The sequence below is a fragment of the Rhamphochromis longiceps genome, linkage group LG12, assembly GCF_057381845.1.
Source record: "Rhamphochromis longiceps isolate RC_006_pf linkage group LG12, R_longiceps_female_GT1.1, whole genome shotgun sequence".
Classification (NCBI taxonomy): domain Eukaryota; kingdom Metazoa; phylum Chordata; class Actinopteri; order Cichliformes; family Cichlidae; genus Rhamphochromis; species Rhamphochromis longiceps.
In genome coordinates this window covers 22,384,978-22,403,525 of record NC_140568.1, presented here as the reverse complement: position 1 = coordinate 22,403,525, position 18,548 = coordinate 22,384,978, and the positions used below count along the sequence as shown (strand labels likewise).

At 40.4% G+C, this 18,548-nt stretch overlaps 2 protein-coding genes across 5 annotated transcripts in view; both read left to right on the top strand.

The window, feature by feature from the left end:
* Positions 1-317: 317 nt before the first annotated feature.
* rhobtb2a (Rho related BTB domain containing 2a) lies at positions 318-11,952 on the top strand. Of its 3 annotated transcripts, none has more exons than XM_085425193.1 (11): positions 318-516; positions 636-780; positions 4,216-4,417; positions 4,514-4,617; positions 4,709-4,894; positions 4,997-5,937; positions 6,040-6,158; positions 6,770-6,920; positions 7,032-7,120; positions 7,996-8,101; positions 8,216-11,952. In XM_085425193.1, the coding sequence occupies exons 2-11, from the start codon at positions 761-763 to the stop codon at positions 8,419-8,421; spliced, it is 2,124 nt and encodes a 707-aa protein (XP_085281319.1). In that variant the 5' UTR covers positions 318-516; positions 636-760; the 3' UTR covers positions 8,422-11,952. The 3 variants fall into 3 exon arrangements, with proteins under 3 accessions (XP_085281319.1, XP_085281318.1, XP_085281317.1); XM_085425192.1 differs by having other exon boundaries at positions 318-526; XM_085425191.1 differs by lacking the exons at positions 318-516; positions 636-780 and adding an exon at positions 2,132-2,545.
* A 74-nt stretch (positions 11,953-12,026) lies between these two features.
* Positions 12,027-18,548, top strand: part of LOC146657235 (phosphatidylethanolamine-binding protein 4-like) — a 52,874-nt gene continuing 46,352 nt past the window's right edge. Inside the window, exons 1-4 of one of the 2 annotated variants that reach the window (XM_085426931.1) lie at positions 12,034-12,123; positions 13,032-13,085; positions 13,231-13,328; positions 14,988-15,114. In XM_085426931.1, the coding sequence (XP_085283057.1) occupies positions 12,121-12,123; positions 13,032-13,085; positions 13,231-13,328; positions 14,988-15,114 (282 nt within the window). In that variant the 5' untranslated portion in view covers positions 12,034-12,120. Of the gene's footprint in view, positions 12,124-13,031; positions 13,086-13,230; positions 13,329-14,987; positions 15,115-18,548 lie in introns of both variants that reach the window. The other variant, XM_085426932.1, reaches the window with a different exon arrangement.

Sequence of the window (18,548 nt, the reverse complement as noted above, 5' to 3'; positions counted from 1 at the left end):
AAGCTTAAATTTCAAAACCTATATTTTAACTACTGATTTTATTTACTGTTTTTTTTAATCAATTTTAAATCATGCTTTTTATTATTTTTGTTTTTTAATGTCTCTGTAAAGCACTTTGAATCACCTTGTTGAATTGTGCTATATAAATAAACTTGCCTTGCCTATAACATTTTATGCCGCGTGGCTTTTATTTTGAAGGGACTTTCTCTACCCTCTATATAAAAGAGGATTAAGTCAAATTTAGACTGTCAGCCTCACCTGCTGGAGGAGACTGAACACTGCAGTTTCCTTAAACCAAACCATGCACCGCACAGTGTATGTGCGTAAACAGTAAATGAATCAGGCCAGTAATACTCAGTGCTCCAGAGCGCCAACAAACCGGCATTTCACTTTGCGATTTGTCACGTGTTTTGGAAATACTGAATGAAATGAACCCGCACTAGGACATGAATCTGTTGGAGAAGTTTCTTTGTTAAAATCAGCTCAGCGGTCTGATTTCTTTTTGAGCAACTCCACGTAAGCTTCGGTATTGTAACATTTGCAAGTCGGTGTAAAGGTCAGCTGTAATTTGATCCTCTTGCTTCTGAAACATAGATAACAAACACCAGACTGCATTGTTGTGCTTTCTAACACAGATGACAAAATAACTGGAACACTGAGGCTGAGGACAACAGCGGTCTGCCAGGGAGCTGGACTTTAAGGAAGTGCTACTTCACTGACAGTGCAAACTCACTTTTAGTAGGCCTTAACTTTGGAAACCATGGCTGTCAGTACCCATGAGTGAGTTATTTTTTTTCTTTTGTGCGTGTGTGTTAAATCACTGAAGTTAAACCATAGCTAAACTTCCTGCCAATTAGATCCATTGATATGTTTTTGCAGTTAAATAGCTGACATTAGCTAGCTGCTGACACTGAAGGATGATGTATGGTGATTATGATAAATGTCAAGTAAATCCAGGAGAATCTGATTCACTGAACACAGTTGTTTTAATGCTGAAAATAAAAGCTTTAACACAAACTGATGAACGGCGGTGACTTACAGACCTACGACTCTCGTAGGTCTCTTGGGTCTTTATTGCTAAGTAAGAAGCTCCAAACAGAATCATTTTGGTAATATGAAAGAAAAATAATTCAAATTTGGGAATTTAAAAGTCAAAGTACGTGCTTGCGACCAATGTTCCCTCTAATTTTTCATGTGTCTGAGCGAACACACAAACTCCCTGAGCGGTCCCTTGGACCACTGTGAGCAACATCAGTAGACATGTCCACTGTGGTCACGCCAGCATCGAATCCATCCAAGTTACATGGTTTATTAATTAATTGGCTAATTATTAATTACAACATTTACATTTATGTTAGACTACTTTTAATTAACTGCTTTAGCCCACTGGCGCAGCCAGTCACTTACTGACTAACACTGCAAAACAGAATTGTTAAAGTTTCAATTTTAATTTCAAATCAGGTTAGATTTTTTTGTGCGCAACGCAGATTTTTTGTGCGCAGAGACCGTGCCAGCATTGCGCAATTGCGCACGCGCGCAGCTTAGAGGGAACATTGCGTGACACTGTAATGACGAGGCAAATGTTAACAGTTAACGTATTTGTAGTGATAATGTGAGTCATATCAAAATATAAAATGTGCACTTCATAACAACTTGTAAAAAAGGGACAGAGTCTCAAAAGTCTGCTAAAGTCTGTGTATTTCCTTTAATATATTTGTATTATTTCTTAATTTCTATTAGTGTTTAAGCGTTTTTTAGTTAGATTGTTATTATTTTTTTCTTATTGTTGTGGGGTTTTTTTTTATTAATTTATTTATTTACTTACTAATTGTATTGAGTACAATCTAACTTCGTTTTCATGGTGTGGTAGTGTCACAATTACAGTGAAGTCTCTTATGTCTTAAACAAACAGGAATTTATTCCGTTTTTGTCGTGTATCCGACATGCCTGCAAGTTGCTGCACGTGTAGGGTGTGTGAGTGTGTGTGTGTTTTAGTGTATACATGCATTCAAAAGTTAATCCCTGGTCTTTCTCCGCTGTAAATCCACCTGACACACCCCTTCTTACACCACTATGATTAGAAGGGAGCTGATCATTCATGCTTAACGTGTCCGAGGTCTCGCGGGTTGCATGAATTAATCATAACCTGGGCTAAATAAAGTATAAAGTATGAGCGGATCAGTGTTTTGTAATAAATAGGTTTGGGGGTTTTCTTTTTTCTTTTTTTTCCCGTCTGTGCGCCTGCCTATTATTAGCTACGGAGGCCATCCAGTAAGTGGAGGTGGGTCTATGACGGCCAGGGCTGCAGCTCTGCATCGCACCGTTAGACTTCACCTCAGCGTCCGCGTTTCTGCCAGTGCCATCGGGTTCGTCACACCGATCCAGAGCACCTTTCCTGAAACATCGGCTATTTCCAAGCCTCGTTCACCTCGCCTTGAAGATGAAGTTAAATACGAGCTGCCGTCAGGTGCAAGACGCATCCGATGGAGCCCTGCTTTTTATCTCGTTCATCGACCAACCCGATGCAGCACTTCCTTATGTTGCGGTAAGGATGGTCGGCAACCGTTATGACCACAGCGTCAGAGTGGTTTTAATTCGCTTATTTTATGGGGGGAGGCTGGTTTTTGCGATGAACTCGGAGCCGGATAAACAGGCTCAAGAGTCAGTGACGGGGCGTTACATAACGTGTAATGCAGCAGAGCCTCATGACTAGTGTCTCGGTGGTGGAGGGAGGCACTGTTCGGTCCTTCTGGTAGGGTATGCACGTTTTTATCATCCTTGTTATGGCAGATAACCGAGGCTCCTTAAAAAATGTGTTTTTAAGATGATCGACTTAAGGCACTGTGCGTTATATAGTATATCTCACCACATTTTAAAAAATCATTAATTAATTCGTGAGTTGCGCATTGTAGTCTGTAACAGGAAAGGGCATTTGAATGAGCAATTGTAGGGGCGGGGTATCTCTATAGTATCAGACAGGCCCAGCCTAAGGTCAGACTGCGAGTTGTTTTGAAAGGTGAGAGAAGCCTATGGTGATGCGGACTATGCAGTGAATGAAGAGCCCGATTTTTTTATGAATGGCTACAAAGTGACCATGAGGCAAAGAAATCATAGTAACCCTTGATAGTAATATTTAGAGCACTGTGTGAACCAAAGTAAGCAAATGATGCTGCAAAAGTGTTTTGGATAGAAAGTCCTTTTAGTATAAGAACAGCAGAAGTTATGCTTTAGAAAGGGAGCTGCTTTTTTGTTTTTTCCTGATAGTGGGCACTTGACTTCCAGGTAGGGGTAGCTGGCTTCATTCATAAGAAGGCAGCACTATCTGAGAATATAAATATGAATGGAGGCTATATTCCAGTCCGCTTACGCTTTCAAGAGGGGGGGGGGGGCTCGGATGGAGATTTCTTGTTTATTCGTGTAAGCTCTGGATGTGTAAATTAAACATGGCGTGACTTGGGTTTCAGATGGTTCAAAATCACGTTACGACACGTAACAGTGGTGTTGTCTCTATACATCAAATCAAAAAAGAGCATAAATCACAGAGGCTTGTCTGATATAGGGTCTAACACACTGACACCAACCACAGTTCCCTTGGAAACTGGAACAGCGACCTAAATCGTCAGCAACCATTTTCAAGACACAGAAATAGTCTGTTTACCTATTCCTATTGTTTCATTTAGGTACATGCCGCATGCATGAGGGCTGTGATGACTTAAGTTATAAGCTCTGAGGTATAAGGTTGGGGTGCTATGCTTGAGATGTAATGACATGGGGAAAAAAGAAAGGGAATTTTAGGTTTGCTGATGGTTGGAAGAATTGCAGGGATGTGTCACACATGTAGCATTGCAGCAGCCTTTATTAAAAGAGGAGCAGTAACATTTAAACTTATTTAACTCTTTTGAAACTAAGAGTGCCTTTTCTCTACCTTTTAATTAAGGTTGAATAAAACCAACCTATCGCCTAGCTCTGATTTGCTGTATATTTCCCGTTGTTGTTTGCTCAGTACTTTCATTCTTTTCTACATCAGGAACAATAAAAGGGAACCTGTGAATAGACACAAGGAAGTCACGAGACCATCCCCTGATAGCTCTGCAGGCAGAATTAGCAGTGCAGATGAAGCCTTGTCAGTGTCTGTCCCTGTAGCGTTCATGGCAGGGTAGTATAGGACTGAAAGTGCTAATACACGACTTTCTGCACACCTTTATATTCTGACAGGCCCCAGCTGACGGATTCTGATATGGACTATGAGAGACCAAACGTTGAAACTATCAAGTGTGTGGTGGTAGGAGACAATGCAGTTGGGAAGACCCGCCTCATCTGCGCCCGGGCCTGCAATGCCACCCTGACTCAGTACCAGTTACTCGCCACACATGTACCCACGGTCTGGGCAATTGACCAATACAGAGTATGCCAGGAGGTGAGTAAGAAAGCTCAAATAGTTTGGGTTTTTTGTCCCTTGATATAGAGAAGCTGGTGGTTGTAGAAATACAAATATTTTTTTGGCATCTATCAGGTTTTGGAGCGCTCAAGAGATGTTGTGGATGATGTCAGTGTGTCACTCCGCCTTTGGGATACTTTTGGAGACCATCATAAGGACCGGCGTTTTGCATATGGCAGGTGGGAAAATGTGAAATTCTATGGTCTTTTTACCATCAGTTGCTTTCATCTTGCCTGAAATAAGCAAGTTTGCCCTCTGGCTTCCCTTCAGGTCTGATGTTGTGGTCTTGTGCTTCTCAATCGCCAATCCCAACTCTCTGTACCATGTAAAGACTATGTGGTACCCTGAGATCAAACACTTCTGTCCCCGTGCTCCTGTCATCTTGGTAGGCTGTCAGCTGGACCTGCGCTATGCTGACCTGGAGGCAGTGAACAGGGCACGGAGGCCTTTAGCTAGGTACTCAGTTTTGCATTTATCTCTCTATATGCAAGAACCTTCAAGTTTCATGGCCGAAAGGTTGATTTACTTCCGATTAACTTCTGATATGTTATTTTTCAGACCAATAAAATCCAGTGAGATTCTTCCCCCAGAAAGAGGCCGGGAGGTGGCCAAAGAGCTGGGAGTACCATACTATGAAACCAGTGTTGTTGCTCAGTTTGGAGTCAAGGACGTCTTTGATAACGCCATCCGAGCTGCGCTCATTTCACGCCGCCACCTGCAGTTTTGGAAATCTCACCTCAGAAATGTCCAGCGACCTCTCCTTCAGGCACCCTTCTTGCCACCAAAACCTCCCCCACCTATAATCACTGTGCCACCTCCCCCTACCACCACAGAGGAGCATCCAGCCGGTCTTCTCGAGGACCCACACTGTGCCGATGTCATCCTGGTCCTGCAGGAGCGACAAAAGATTTTCGCACACAAGATATACCTGGCGACATCCTCTTCAAAGTTCTACGACCTCTTTATTATGGACATGCAAAATGAGGAGACCGAAAAGCCCCCTCGGGGTCCGATCTCTGGGCGAGAGCTGCTGATGCGTGCCGCAAGCTTTGATGTTTGTGAGAGCAGCGATGATGGAGACAAGGCCAACCTGAGGGCCTGCACTAGTGATGGGACCTTGAAAGACTCCGAGGTCGCCCGGCGGGGCAGACTGCTCTCCTCGTGGAGCCGAGCCTTTGTCAGCATCCAGGAAGAGCTTGTGGACGACCCCATAACATACAGCCCCAGGCCTATGACTGTAGTCCACATGGACCAGTCCATGCAGCTCGGTCCTTTTCGAGCAGTTCTTCGCTACTTGTACACTGGCCAGCTAGACGAGAATGAAAAAGAGCTAATGCACATTGCTCACATCGCTGAGCTGCTGGAGGTCTTTGACCTGCGGATGATGGTGGCAAACATACTCAACAATGAAGCCTTCATGAACCAAGAAATCACCAAAGCCTTCCATGTGCGGCGGACAAACAGAGTCAAAGAGTGCTTGGCCAAAGGCACTTTTTCTGGTGAGAGCAAATCATTACATGTATTTGTTTGTCTGCCCAGCTTGAAGTAGAGTGGATGCCGGTGTAAGTGAGGTTTTACTAGCTCTCACTTCTGCGTTGCAGATGTAGTTTTCAAGCTAGATGATGGGACGATCATGGCCCACAAGCCTTTACTCATCTCTAGTTGTGACTGGATGGCAGCTATGTTTGGCGGGCCTTTTGTTGAGAGCTGCACCAAAGAGGTGAGTCGAGGACAGGCTAAAATCAGCCCTGTATGAAACACGTAGTTCAGCATTTATAGTTACATACTCATTACCAGTCAAATAAAAGTGCATTTAATTAGCTTATAATTAAAGAAAGCACACTTGTGTAGCACATCTCAAATACACAAAGTGGCTCGTGTAGCACACCAATGGACTACGTGAAGTGTGTAAAAAGTATAATTAGAGGACTGCAAATCTGCTCTAATACAATTACACTGGCTTTGTGATCCAAGTGTACTGCAGTTCTCTGAGGCCTGCTAATTGTGCCTGATTCTACTATGAATTAAAAGTACTACAGATTCATAAAACGCCTGATAGGAGAAAAGGTTTTTAGATCGTTTGGAATTGAGATTGTGTCTTTTCAAATGATCCATAGTGTATCAGATAGCTCTGTAAAGCTATATTTAGATCACCTATGAAACTCACGATGTGTCCCTCTCTTGCTGCACAAAAAGTAAATATTTTTTGTAGTCTGATCGTGTAAAATGTTGTACAGGAGATTCCTTCTCGCTCTTCCTCTCTCTGTGCACACCTGCTGAATCCTTCAGGACCTGAATCATGTTATATTTTGTATGTTTTCTGCTCCTAAGGTGCTGTTCCCCAACACAACTCGCAGCTGTATGAGGGCTGTGCTAGAATATCTGTACACGGGCCGCTTTTGTTCTCGCTCGGATCTGGATGCAATGGAGCTCATTGTTCTTGCCAATCGACTTTGCCTCCCCCACCTGGTTGCACTTACAGGTATTACATTTGGTATCATTTTCCTGTAAAGTACAGGATTGTATGACATGCAGCCGCAGTGTGCCCTTCCAAGCTGTTGCCTACAGAGAGCAACTTTTATGTTTCTTTCAGAACTCTACACAGTAACAGTGCTGACGGAGGCGGCGATGATGGGGGCTGACATCGATGGAGATGTGCTGGTGTACTTGGATATGGCCCAGGTAGTGTGACCTGCCAATCATTCCGAGCAGGGATTGTTCTTAACGCACTTACACAACGCTGTGACAAAATAGATTTTATTTTTATTATTAATGAGGGCATTTCTCAGAGGGGACTTCTCTTGAGGCTAAAATAGTTTTCACAGGCAGTAGGTGGGGCAAAAGACACATTAAATTAAACTGCCCTTACCTAGCTGAAGGATTTTTGGTGTAGTGAGCAACTGGGAGACAGGAATCATGCTCAGCACTGTACATCATCCTGTCATTAAGTTTCAAATGGGTATATTTTCCATTTACCCGGCAAGCTCATTTTGCTCATTTTTAATTTATTTGGTGCAATTCACCACTGAAACACAAACATTAAAATGAATTTTCATGTTGTTTTTTTAAATTACTACACTGCCGCCTGCTTTGCCAGACCAGAATATAGCAAACAAATCAAACTGGCTAATGGCTGTTAGATTTTTTTTGTTTGTTTTCTGTGTGTTTGTGTTTTCGCTTGTTAGCAAGGAAAAGAAAAGGGGTAGATTTGTGGGAAATATATTGGAGAAAGACTGTTGATATATATTGGAATCCTTAGAATTTGTTACTTTCTGCTGTACTTTGTTAGTTGCCATGCTAACTGCAGCATGCTAAAATTAGCACAGTAATGCTACCATGACTAAGCTTCTAAGTGCAGTACAAATTTACTTAATGGCTCTGACAAAGAAGTGTAAACAAGATAGTCTAAATGTAAGGTCAACTCAAATGGCCTCTGTACTCCAAATATAGATTGTTTTTTTTAATATGTGCACTTCATGTCAGCAAACCCCAGCACTGCTTTTTATCTCCAAAACAAAACACACAGAGTGATGATATATGACTTTGTGTGCTGACAGTTCCACGGTGCCCAGCAGCTCACTGGCTGGTGTCTTCACCACATCTGTACCAACTACAACAGCATCTGCCGCAAGTTTCCCCGAGATATGAAGGCCAAGTCTGCAGGTAACAAACATCTGATTAATCTTTAATGCTCTCCTCTCATTAGTAGCGAACACCAGTGTGAGACAGAGAGTAACTAAAGAAAAGATTGTCTTGAAAATATTTATTGTGATTCAGAGAACCAAGAATACTTTGAGAAACATCGCTGGCCGCCGGTGTGGTACCTGAAAGAAGACGACCACTACCAAAGGGCACGCAAAGAGCGCGACAAGGAGGACTACCTGTACCAGAGGAGGCAGTGTAAACGCAAGTGGCTCTTCTGGAACCTTCCTTCTTCCCCTAACTCGAACTCTCCATCTTCTGGCTCATCTGCAGTCATCTGACGGAGTGGTAAGGAGAGGCCCACTCTGCAGCGCGTCAGTGTGGATGCAAGCTGTAAAAGCTCCAGTCAAACATAAGCGCTGCTGGCTAGATATGCCCCAATTATTCAGGCACACAGTTACATTTACTGTTTGCTTACCTCTGCAGTCAAACAGCACTCCAGGTTTCCAAGCTCAGCTCAGTCTAGCGGTCAAAGTAATGAGTTTTGTTTCTTAGATTTTTAGCTTGTTATACGCGAGACTCAAATCTCAGTGATATGAACCTTACTGACAAACGGTACAGTATATCTGGCGCAAATATCACCTCACGTGGATTGTTGTGCGTTCTGCCACCTGAGTTTTAAGTTTAAAAAACAGGACTCTGCTGGCACAGAACCTTTCACCCGTGGTGTCATCAGTTACATTGAACTGATAACCAAGTGCTGCTAATCAGCTGCAACAACCAGCAATTCAACACAGAATTTAAGTCTCAGAGATATAACACACAGGATGTAACAATAGCATGGCCTACCTGGAAACAGTTACTCCGATCATGCCTATTATTATCGTGGATGCATAAGTTATAAAATACTGGCAACTTCTACTCATGTATATTTTTGTACAGTCGTTCTATTTTTGAATGTGTACAGCTTGCATCACTGAAGGCGATGCAAGCCTGGACACAATCAACTTGTGATTTGTGTCCTCTTGTCACAAAAGGGCTGTCGTTTACATGAATTGATTCAGTGTCCGGAGACACAAGAGATCCCAAATCAGAGAAAGAATCAGTCTTTTCAGTAAAATGCCAGCAAAAACAAACCAGATCAATAATATTTACTACGTGTCATTCAATGAGGATTTTTATCAGTTCTTCACTGAAGGTTTCCGCTAGTTTCCCACAAAGCTGCATTTCTGGAGTTGAAGAGACCACGTGGACTCTGTGACAGCGATGTGTATCTCTCTCTCTCTCTGGTGATGATTTAGGCTTTAGCGATTGATCTTAGTTGATTAGAGGTTGCATTTGGATATGTAAGACTTGCGCATGCATGAGGCCTCCTCACGGCCCTTCATGTGAATTCATCAGTACATCTTCTACACACCCAGCACTTTCTGGACTCTTCTCTGCAGAGACAAACACACACACGAACTTCCAGTATTGGCATCCTTTTGAACAGCGTTAAGGACAGTTTGGCATCATGACACACTCAAACAGATCTTTATTATTTCTTTTAAAGGAACTGGGAACTGGCTGCATTGCTAAGATGTTCAAAATGTTTCCAAAACAGTTGTGAAAAGGTTTCAATCAAATCATTTTTCTTGATTTGTTTTGCACGCCTCACAGTATACATTCAGAGCTGTCATCTACGGTTGTACTTGACTGTCAGAAGGGCTGCAGCATTTCGATCAGCAGTCACGGCGCTCAGTGAAGATGGGTGGTATTGTAAATTGTAAAAAAAATATATCAACTGCAAGTAACTTGCATCACTCTAATGTGCTGTTACCTAAAAATGTGCACTGCAGGCAGTGAGCAGAATTATACAGTATTACCGAGTAATACACACACACTGAATACAGACTTGACTCATCTGACTTGCATTTAGTTACTGTGCAGCTACAAACTTGTTTAATACTCATTGTGCTTACCTCCATTATATATCTTACTATACATACAATTTACAGGCAGTTCAAATATACAGTTGACTACTAGTAAAATAGGATAGTAAAGTAGACACATTGCATTATAAAGATCTACATTCATAAAACATGCTAATGCTATGTAAAAGAATCAGTTCCAGCATTTGCTTTTCAGGCTTGCTTTAATCCATTATGATAATTCTTTTCAACTGCATTTTAAGTAGACATAATTAGAGCCAAGAAAAGAGTTTAAAATAATTAAGTGGTATGAATTAATTCAGTGAAAAAGGCTAAATGTATTGCTTGTATCAATTCCTTGAGTAATAACTACACTGCATGAACAGAGCCCCGCCAAAATAGAAGACATTAATTTGCAGTCGTTTAAAAATGTAACGCATATCAGAGTGGTGGTCCTGGTGTTCGAAGCGGTATCTTTAAATTGCTGTCTTTTATATTAAATCATCTGTTGTTAAGCAAAGAAAAAATTGAGAACTTTCATTTTTAGGTATTTTAATCAGCAGCATAGATGACAGCAAACACCAGAAGGCTGATGACCCTCTGATTTTATTCTAATTCTGAATGTTTTTAAGTGCTCAATTATTTGAGTAATAGATAGTGTTTAGATAACTCAAAATACAGTTTGGTGTACTTTAGCAGCAGGAGGGTCTATATTGCTATAGCTTGCCTTGATGGTAGGACTGATGAAGTTCATCGTTCGTTAAGACATGGTTTCCATTCCTCAGTGCATCGCATTTCTCAGCGAATCTTCTGCTGTTTTGCATCAAGAACACCTCATGCCTTAATGTACAGTGTACTGTAGTGTGTGCTATTGAATGTAAAGTAGTGTTACTGTGGTCACTAGTTTGTTTGCTATATCGTAAGCTATAATGGTGCTCTCTAGGCTGTGTGTGTATCTATAAATGTACATAATCCATAATTTGGATATAAAGCAATCAGTCAGTGTGTGATTCGAAGAGTCCAGTGAGTGTGTGTCAGTTTGAACACTGCTAAAGGTTTATGATTTTGTTTGTTTGTTTAAAGCTGAACGACAAGATTAAAGACTCTGGCTATTAAGGCCACACTAGACTAATGAGAAACCATCAAATTTGTGACATTAACCATGAAATTAATGCAGGGATTTCAAAATTTTGTTTCATTATTTTAAAGTTTCTTTATGTACTCCACTGAGCTCCAATTTCTGAGACTGCATAGTAGCAAAATGCTAAGATAGTGTGGACACTGGAAGCTAGATGGTAACTCTAAATGTAAATACATATATATTTGACTTCTGCAAGTCGAACTCGACATAGCAATCGATACAAGCTATTGCATAGGTTAACATACATACTGTTTTGTACTATGCATAATGAAATGTCTGACTTTGAAAGTATAAACTTGCACTGCTTTGTAGCACCGGGTTCTCTTCAAATTGCATTAAAGGGTACTGCAACATCATTAGATGAAGAAGTAGACAACATCAGGTTAAAATAAAGAAGAAGAAAAATAAGATCATGAATTATAAATTAGTTACTACTGGGGCCCTTTTCCATTTGTTTGGGTGCTAATATCACAGCTGCAGAGAAGCACAAACCAAAGGGAGCTTTAGCAGCACCAGGAATATATATTATATGCTGCACAATCACTACTGCATAGTTTAAGAGGCCTTGATCAGAAATGGTTGAATATTAAATAAAATAAAAAAAAAACCAAAACAATAACAGAAAAGAAAAGAAAAAAAACTTGAATGTTTTCTCAGTGTTCAAAACCTGGATGACACTTTGTTTAGTCACCAGGTTTTTATTTTCTTTGTCTTCGTTCTCAAGAGCTGTTTTTATTGTTTGGGAGCTATAAATATGAAATTCTGTAGCATGTGTTCTTGAAAACGTGTAAATAATATTTACTAAATAAACAAAGAGCAACACGTGGAGTCCGGTATGGTGGAGTCTGTTTATTTGGTCGTGTTACGTGAAATTTGTGCAGCCTCATCACACGTCAGAAGGACCGAGCCCTGCGCAGAGGCGGCAGCAGCAGCTGAAGCAGAAGGAGGAACCTGCAGCCAAACAAGCCCCAGCCGACAACTTTTGAGACATGGTAATGTTTATGACACATGCATGCTACTATTCTTAATGCTAGTTTAGATTCCTATTGCCTGTGTGTAGTTTTATTTCAGGTTAGCTGTGCACTTGCGCAGACACTCCGACGCTCAGTAATACACTGCATAAATATAAACAAGCTAAAATAAGTAAAGGCTAAACTTGCTAGTGTTAGTAACACATTAAAAGACATGGGGACTCGCTTTTAGTACAGCCTTGAGTTTACCAGTAGAAAACAAAATATAACGGAAAGCAATGACGTGAAACGGAGATGGGAGCCATTAAAAGTTAAATATAGCATCTAATGCATTAGCAATTCTTGCGGTGTAGCGCGCGACCGGCTCGGTTTAAGGACACACGTGACATAAATTAAAAATTTGTGATTGGACAATGACGTTGCCTACAGCCGTGAGGACCCAATTCCGCCTGTGCTTTTTATGCAAACTACGTTATTTTTCTCTTGGTGTGCAAACATGCGTAGTGATATGCTGCTGATGTGTCATCTAGTCGAACAGGTGTAGGTGAGTTTAGATTAAGCTCTGATTGGCTGAGTGTGGCAGTAGGCGACCTAATTGTAACCAAACCTGATCAAGCACAAAGGACCGGGGAGGGCGGAGGCATACTAGCTTTGCTAATCAGCTGACTTTTAAGTAAGTGAAGGGGAAAAAGTTCAACTGTCCAGGCTAACTGCAGGTGATTGATTTGTGCTTTTGTGTGTCTTTTATGAAGATACTTCTTTATGATTGGAGTTTCTGTTCACACTTAAGCATCAATGTATCAATATGTGTCTACATAACATTAAAAACTACAAAATCACTTACAGCTGTGGCTTTCCAAAGACATTTATCTCCATCAATGTCTGGCAAACATGACGCTCATCATTGATTTTCTTTTGCTTTTGTGGAGCCACACTGCATTGATGAACAAGCAGAGCAAATAGAGACTCTTCTACATCTGCCGGTATGCACAATCGTTTGTTGACCTGGACCTGGACTGCCACTCTGTAATTCAATGTTTCTGAGAGCCTGTTGCTGCAGAATAACACTGTTTGACTCAGAATATTTCCTAAATGATAGATGGCTGGCTAATCGCTGTTGTTCTGCAGGCCATACTGGCTCCTATTTTTGGGCTCATCCTTTTGGGGCTGTTCCACACGGAAGCAAAACAACACACCCTCAGCTCTCAGGATGCTTCTTTCTGTCAGTAAGTCACCAATGAGAGCTGTGATCATAGTGTGTTTGCAATGATACAGTTGTGTTCATATATTTAAAATTTCTTTGAACTGTTCTTTTTCCAGGGTGGAACAGTTGCGCAGCTTAGAGTTATAATATGACAAGAATTAGGTGCACTAGTGTGAGTTTATTTTGGATTTTCTCCAATCCACACAGGGTCAAAAGTATGCATGCACAGTCTTTTCATAAGTGGTGCTGAAGATGCTGCAGTGTCTTTTAACTTGACAAGTCCAAGGCCTATTAAGTTCTTGGTAGTGATCATGGTTGACTACAAGTGGTAGTTTGTCTGTCACTGTGAAAAGGATTTGTTTGACAGCATTGGATCGACCAGTACTCAGAAAAATGGGAAAGTCTGAGGAGCTCTGAGAAGGGGAATTGTAGATTTGCACAAGCTGGGAAGGGCTACTTTGGAGCAATTTCTAAACAACTGCATATTCCAAATTCAAAGAACTGTACTTAAGTACAAGTTATTCAGATGTGTCACCACTTTGCCGTGGTCTGAAACAGGCGCCTTGAGGCGACTATTGCTGTGATATGGCGCCATATAAATAAAATCTAACTTTGAATTGAATTTTAACTGGAAGAAGACCCAACCTGTCACTCTCACATGAGAAGTAATTGAACAACCCAGGAACCGCCAAGGCTCAAGCCTGCCATAAACTGGAAACTGATTGAAGCAAGTTTTACATGAGGGGGTGCCAAACAAGTAAAAGGCCCCTTTTTCAAAGTCACATAAACAAGCCAAATGACTGCTAGAGAAAAGGTTTATGGTCAAACAAGGATTGAGCTGTTTCGCCAGAATGACAGGAGGCGTGTTTGGTGGACTGAAAGTGAGGCTTTCAAGCCTAAGACCCATGTACCAGCTGTCAGACATGGTGGTGGTAGCATCATGCTCTGGGGCTGTTTGGCTACCAGTGGTACATTGCACAAAGTAGATGAAATAATGAAGAAGGTGGATTACCTCTAAAATCTTCCAACAGCGAGACAGTTGAAATCTGGACACAATTGGGTTTTCCAATAGGACAATCATCCCAAATATACATCAAACTGAATATGGAGTGGCTAAAGCAGGCTAACCTTAACCCAAAGACATCACCTCAACCTGATTGAAAATTGGTTAACTATGCTTAAAAGCCCAGCCTATGCCCGAACACCAATCAGTTTAAATGAATTCTACCTATTCTGCTAAGAAAAGTGTTAAAATATCCAGGCAGAGTTATTCCAAAGTGTCTGCTACAGGTGCATCTTGCAAAGTGACATTGAAACGAATATTAGTGGGGTAGCATGTATATACTTTTGACCCTTTGTGGATTTGAGAAAATCCAAAATAAATTCAAACTTGTGCACCGATTCTTGTTTTTTAAAGTCATTAAAGATGAAAGCTGTGCAATCATTCTTACCTGGAAAAAGAACCGTTTAAAAAAAATCATTAAACCCCCCAAATTACCATGACATCTATGCCCACAATGAGTGGAGGTAAACATGTCACCACAGCTGTATGCAGGCTATATACACTTTGTTAAACTACCTGTGTTTATCTTACGATGTGCATCTGTTCACTTCATCCTTAATACAACATAATACAAACTATATAGAATTAGTTTAATTTTAATATGTCTCTTCAATAAAGTGGTGAACTAGAGGTGATCTACCCAGAGCTGGACATTTATGAATGCCTCATAATCCCAAAGAGCCTCAGAGAGCAAGTCAGCCAAGTTTGGAAAGCCCCACAGGTGTACTTCTCTACTGCGCAGAAGGTAAGACCTCATTTAAGGAATGTCAGAGCAATGAAATACCCCCTTCTAATCCTGTATTTGTGTCCACAGAATAATTATTCCACTGCTGAGGGTTGTTAAATATGAGCATTTTGTCTTATTAGTTAAAGTATTCTGCAGGGAAAATGGTCAGAATTATTCTAGCAGTTATAGTTTGGGGGCAAAGTTAAACATTATATTTTGTCTCTGTGAAGACAGCGTTAAGTGGGGAAATATGCACATGCTTGTTTCCAACACTAGGGGGCAGGAATGAATAAAAAAAGGTTTCATGTGTACCTAAGTGGGACAGCTCTAGCGTTACATTTCTGAGAGGCATAATTTAAATAACAGCTTTCTAAATCATAAGTTAAAATAAAGTGTTTTTTATATATGTATCACAGAACACTTTAACTTTTGAGTATCCCTGTCCTCTTCTGTTACCACAGCTGCACTCGTCATTGTTTCATTGCAGCAGCCTCTGTCACCAGAGGGGGGTGCAATTACCCCACACTTGTAAGTCTCTCAAGGAACAATTGTCTCAAACAAAGGTTATGTTGTATCTGCACTTATAGTTTGTACTATCAAATTGTAAAGTTGGTAATATTGCTTGGTGTCCTCATTTCTGGTCTTTGAATGACTAAATGTAAAAAAGAAAAAAAATACATAACTCATAAGCAACACACAATAAATCACCACCCTCAGTTAGGTGTTAGTGGCAGTTATTAAAATGAGCTGCAACAGACAGCAAACAAAGATGTGAATGCTTCTCAGTAATGAATCTCTGACATGATATCTTTCACGAGTTAATAAAGTTTAAGATGAAAACAGTTTTAACTCAAGTTTAAAACACACTAAACACAAGATGAGAAAGATTTTTATCAGTACAGCTGAGAAGGATCCAGCCTAAATCACAAGTATTTAATTGAAGCTACAGCTTTAAATTTCTTGTTAGCCTTAATATTTTGGATAAGTTTAATTTGAATATGAATCAGATGATGTTTACTGCTTGTAAGAAGAAAATGACATTAACAATCCATGCCTAAATACAATTTATATATAATAGACTGAAGCAAGAATGGAAAATGAGGTGACAGTGCACCTAGCTGAGGATGCTTTATTGTTCTCTCCAAATCCTTACATTCAGATGATCTGTGTAGTGAAATTCTCTATGCGATTACTTATCAGTGGATCATTTTCTGTGTAGTTGTGAGCAGCAGATTGAAAGAGACATGCGACCCATTCCACAGAAAGAGCGCTGAAAAATCCTACATCTGTAAATTGAAAACTTAAATTGAAAGCCACCTCGATTTAGGAGCTAGTTTATGAATTTCAGAGCTAAGCAGTCTAGCTTGAACATGATCTATTGCCCTTCTCTTGCCCAAACTCCATTTGATCTATGGTCGTATTATCTGTAATGCTGTCTTACATGATTCTCTTTTATTGCTTGAATCAGTGTCAGACAGCAAAACAGATTACATGTTAGATTAAATCAATACAAACTTTATTTGCTCAGCTTTGAAATTCTCAATTCTCCATTTCTCCTGACACTTATGTAAACACACGCTATTGAAGGCTGAGATTGTCGCCCGTGGTTCTGCGGTTGGTCTGCTGGTCCACCACGCTTTCTGTCACCGTGCCATGCTGCCAGCGCTGCTGCTATTCTCTGCCACACAGCCCTTGTACCCGGTAGCAAGAATACAGAATAGTGGTCGCTGAAATCCACCCACTGTAACACCCACTTCATTACTGGGACGGGATGCATGCCTGCTGAGTAATTGTAATAGAACACAATGGGCAGTAGTCCCATAAACCTCAATCTAAATATGTGCTCATGACCAAAAACAAAAGCAAAGGATCACAAAAACTGCGGATTTCTGTGTCCAAACTTCAGCGCTACTGTTCGCCACTTTGAACTTATGTGTTATGAAAACCTGGCGTGTGTGCTAATGGAGTGTTTTTAGAAATCCTGCTTACTCTCTGCATCTTCAGAAGCATCTACCGTGTGAAGTGAGTGGGATACGCATTGGTTCATGTGACTGAACTGAAAACACGGCTGAATTACGCACAGTCTCTTGAGTAAAGGTAAAATGCTAATTGGTGTAGGACAAATGGAGACATTTTAGAAAGAGCTCGGAGTACAGATTGCTGAAGGCCCCATGTTTGACATGAACGTAGTTTCATAAATATTTTAACCTCTGAACCTGTTGGTGGTCTAAAACACTCCTCTGTGACTGTAAATTCTTTGGAACACATATTTAGATTGCTTATTGCTACAATGAGTAGTAATAAGCAATTGGTCATTATAGTTTGGCTTTTCTCGACTGTACTCCAGTTGTAATATACAAAATACACAGTGCAGTCACCTTATGATTGGGATCAATTAGGAAAGAAGGTCATTACTTTACACTTATAACCTAATTCATTCCTCAAATTTAGCACATATTCCACATACGTGATTATATTGATATCTTTATTATCTTCACCCTTGAAAGTTGCCTGTATAAAGAGCATTTGAAGAAATAATTGGAACCTGTTACTTTTAGTATCAAGATAAACATGATGAGTTGGAATCAGTCAATTATATTTATGTACTGTGGGTCATGCATCAGAGGTCTGTGAGTCAGCTCTCTGTATGCACTGTATAACACGTTTTAAAGTAACATTTTGCTACCGTTGCTAAATATCAATGTGTATGCACTTTACCAGGTGGTCATTATGAAGAATTCAAGTTTATGCTTTAAAAAGTTTCCTAACCAAATTTCAGAAAAAGAAAATTCAAGTCGTCCTATTTCAAATCTAAACTGTTGTTGTTTCAGTCGATATTAATATCTGCTGCAAATGCCAAAATGCTTTTAGGAAGTTTTGATTCGCAGAAAGCAATAGTGAGTTCATCATGTAGATAAATGCTCTTTGGAGAACCAGCAAACTTGCCTGAGGACAGAAAACCTTTGAAATAGAGCTGTGCTTACAGGAAAGAGTAAAGCAAGAGTGAAAATGAAAGCATTTATTATATGAAAAGGATTTAAAACTGTGCATATTTTGCTGTGTTGCAGGTCACCCAGGCGTGCATTTTGGCACAATAAGAGAGCCTTTAAGTGAATTCTGTCCTGGTTTATTTCAGGCTTTATTGACCATTTGTAACAAGGCAGATTGGATTTATTGTAGTCGTTTTGTTTTTAATTATGGAAAGTTTAAAAAAAAAGGTTTTTACATTTATACATGTCCTTACACGTGTTTTTAAAAAGCAGGTAAGAAGCCTTTCCCATGGGTCTTAATTCAGCCCTCGGATAAACTTCTGGTCTTCTGTTTTTACTTCCAGTGAAGTACCAAAGATTTATACGTGCACATGTCTACACCTATATCACTGACTGCTATTAATTCAACTAACTAATGTAAGATCTAAAGGCACTAAGGAATAAGTGACATACAAAGCCTGC

Excerpts from the sequence above, each read along its gene's own strand:
- rhobtb2a (XM_085425191.1), top strand. The coding sequence starts at position 2,484 with ATGGAGCCCTGCTTTTTATCTCGTTCATCGACCAACCCGATGCAGCAC. Across the intron at positions 4,895-4,996 it reads GCACGGAGGCCTTTAGCTAG|ACCAATAAAATCCAGTGAGA; the intron begins GTACTCAGTTTT and ends GTTATTTTTCAG. Across the intron at positions 5,938-6,039 it reads GGCCAAAGGCACTTTTTCTG|ATGTAGTTTTCAAGCTAGAT; the intron begins GTGAGAGCAAAT and ends TCTGCGTTGCAG.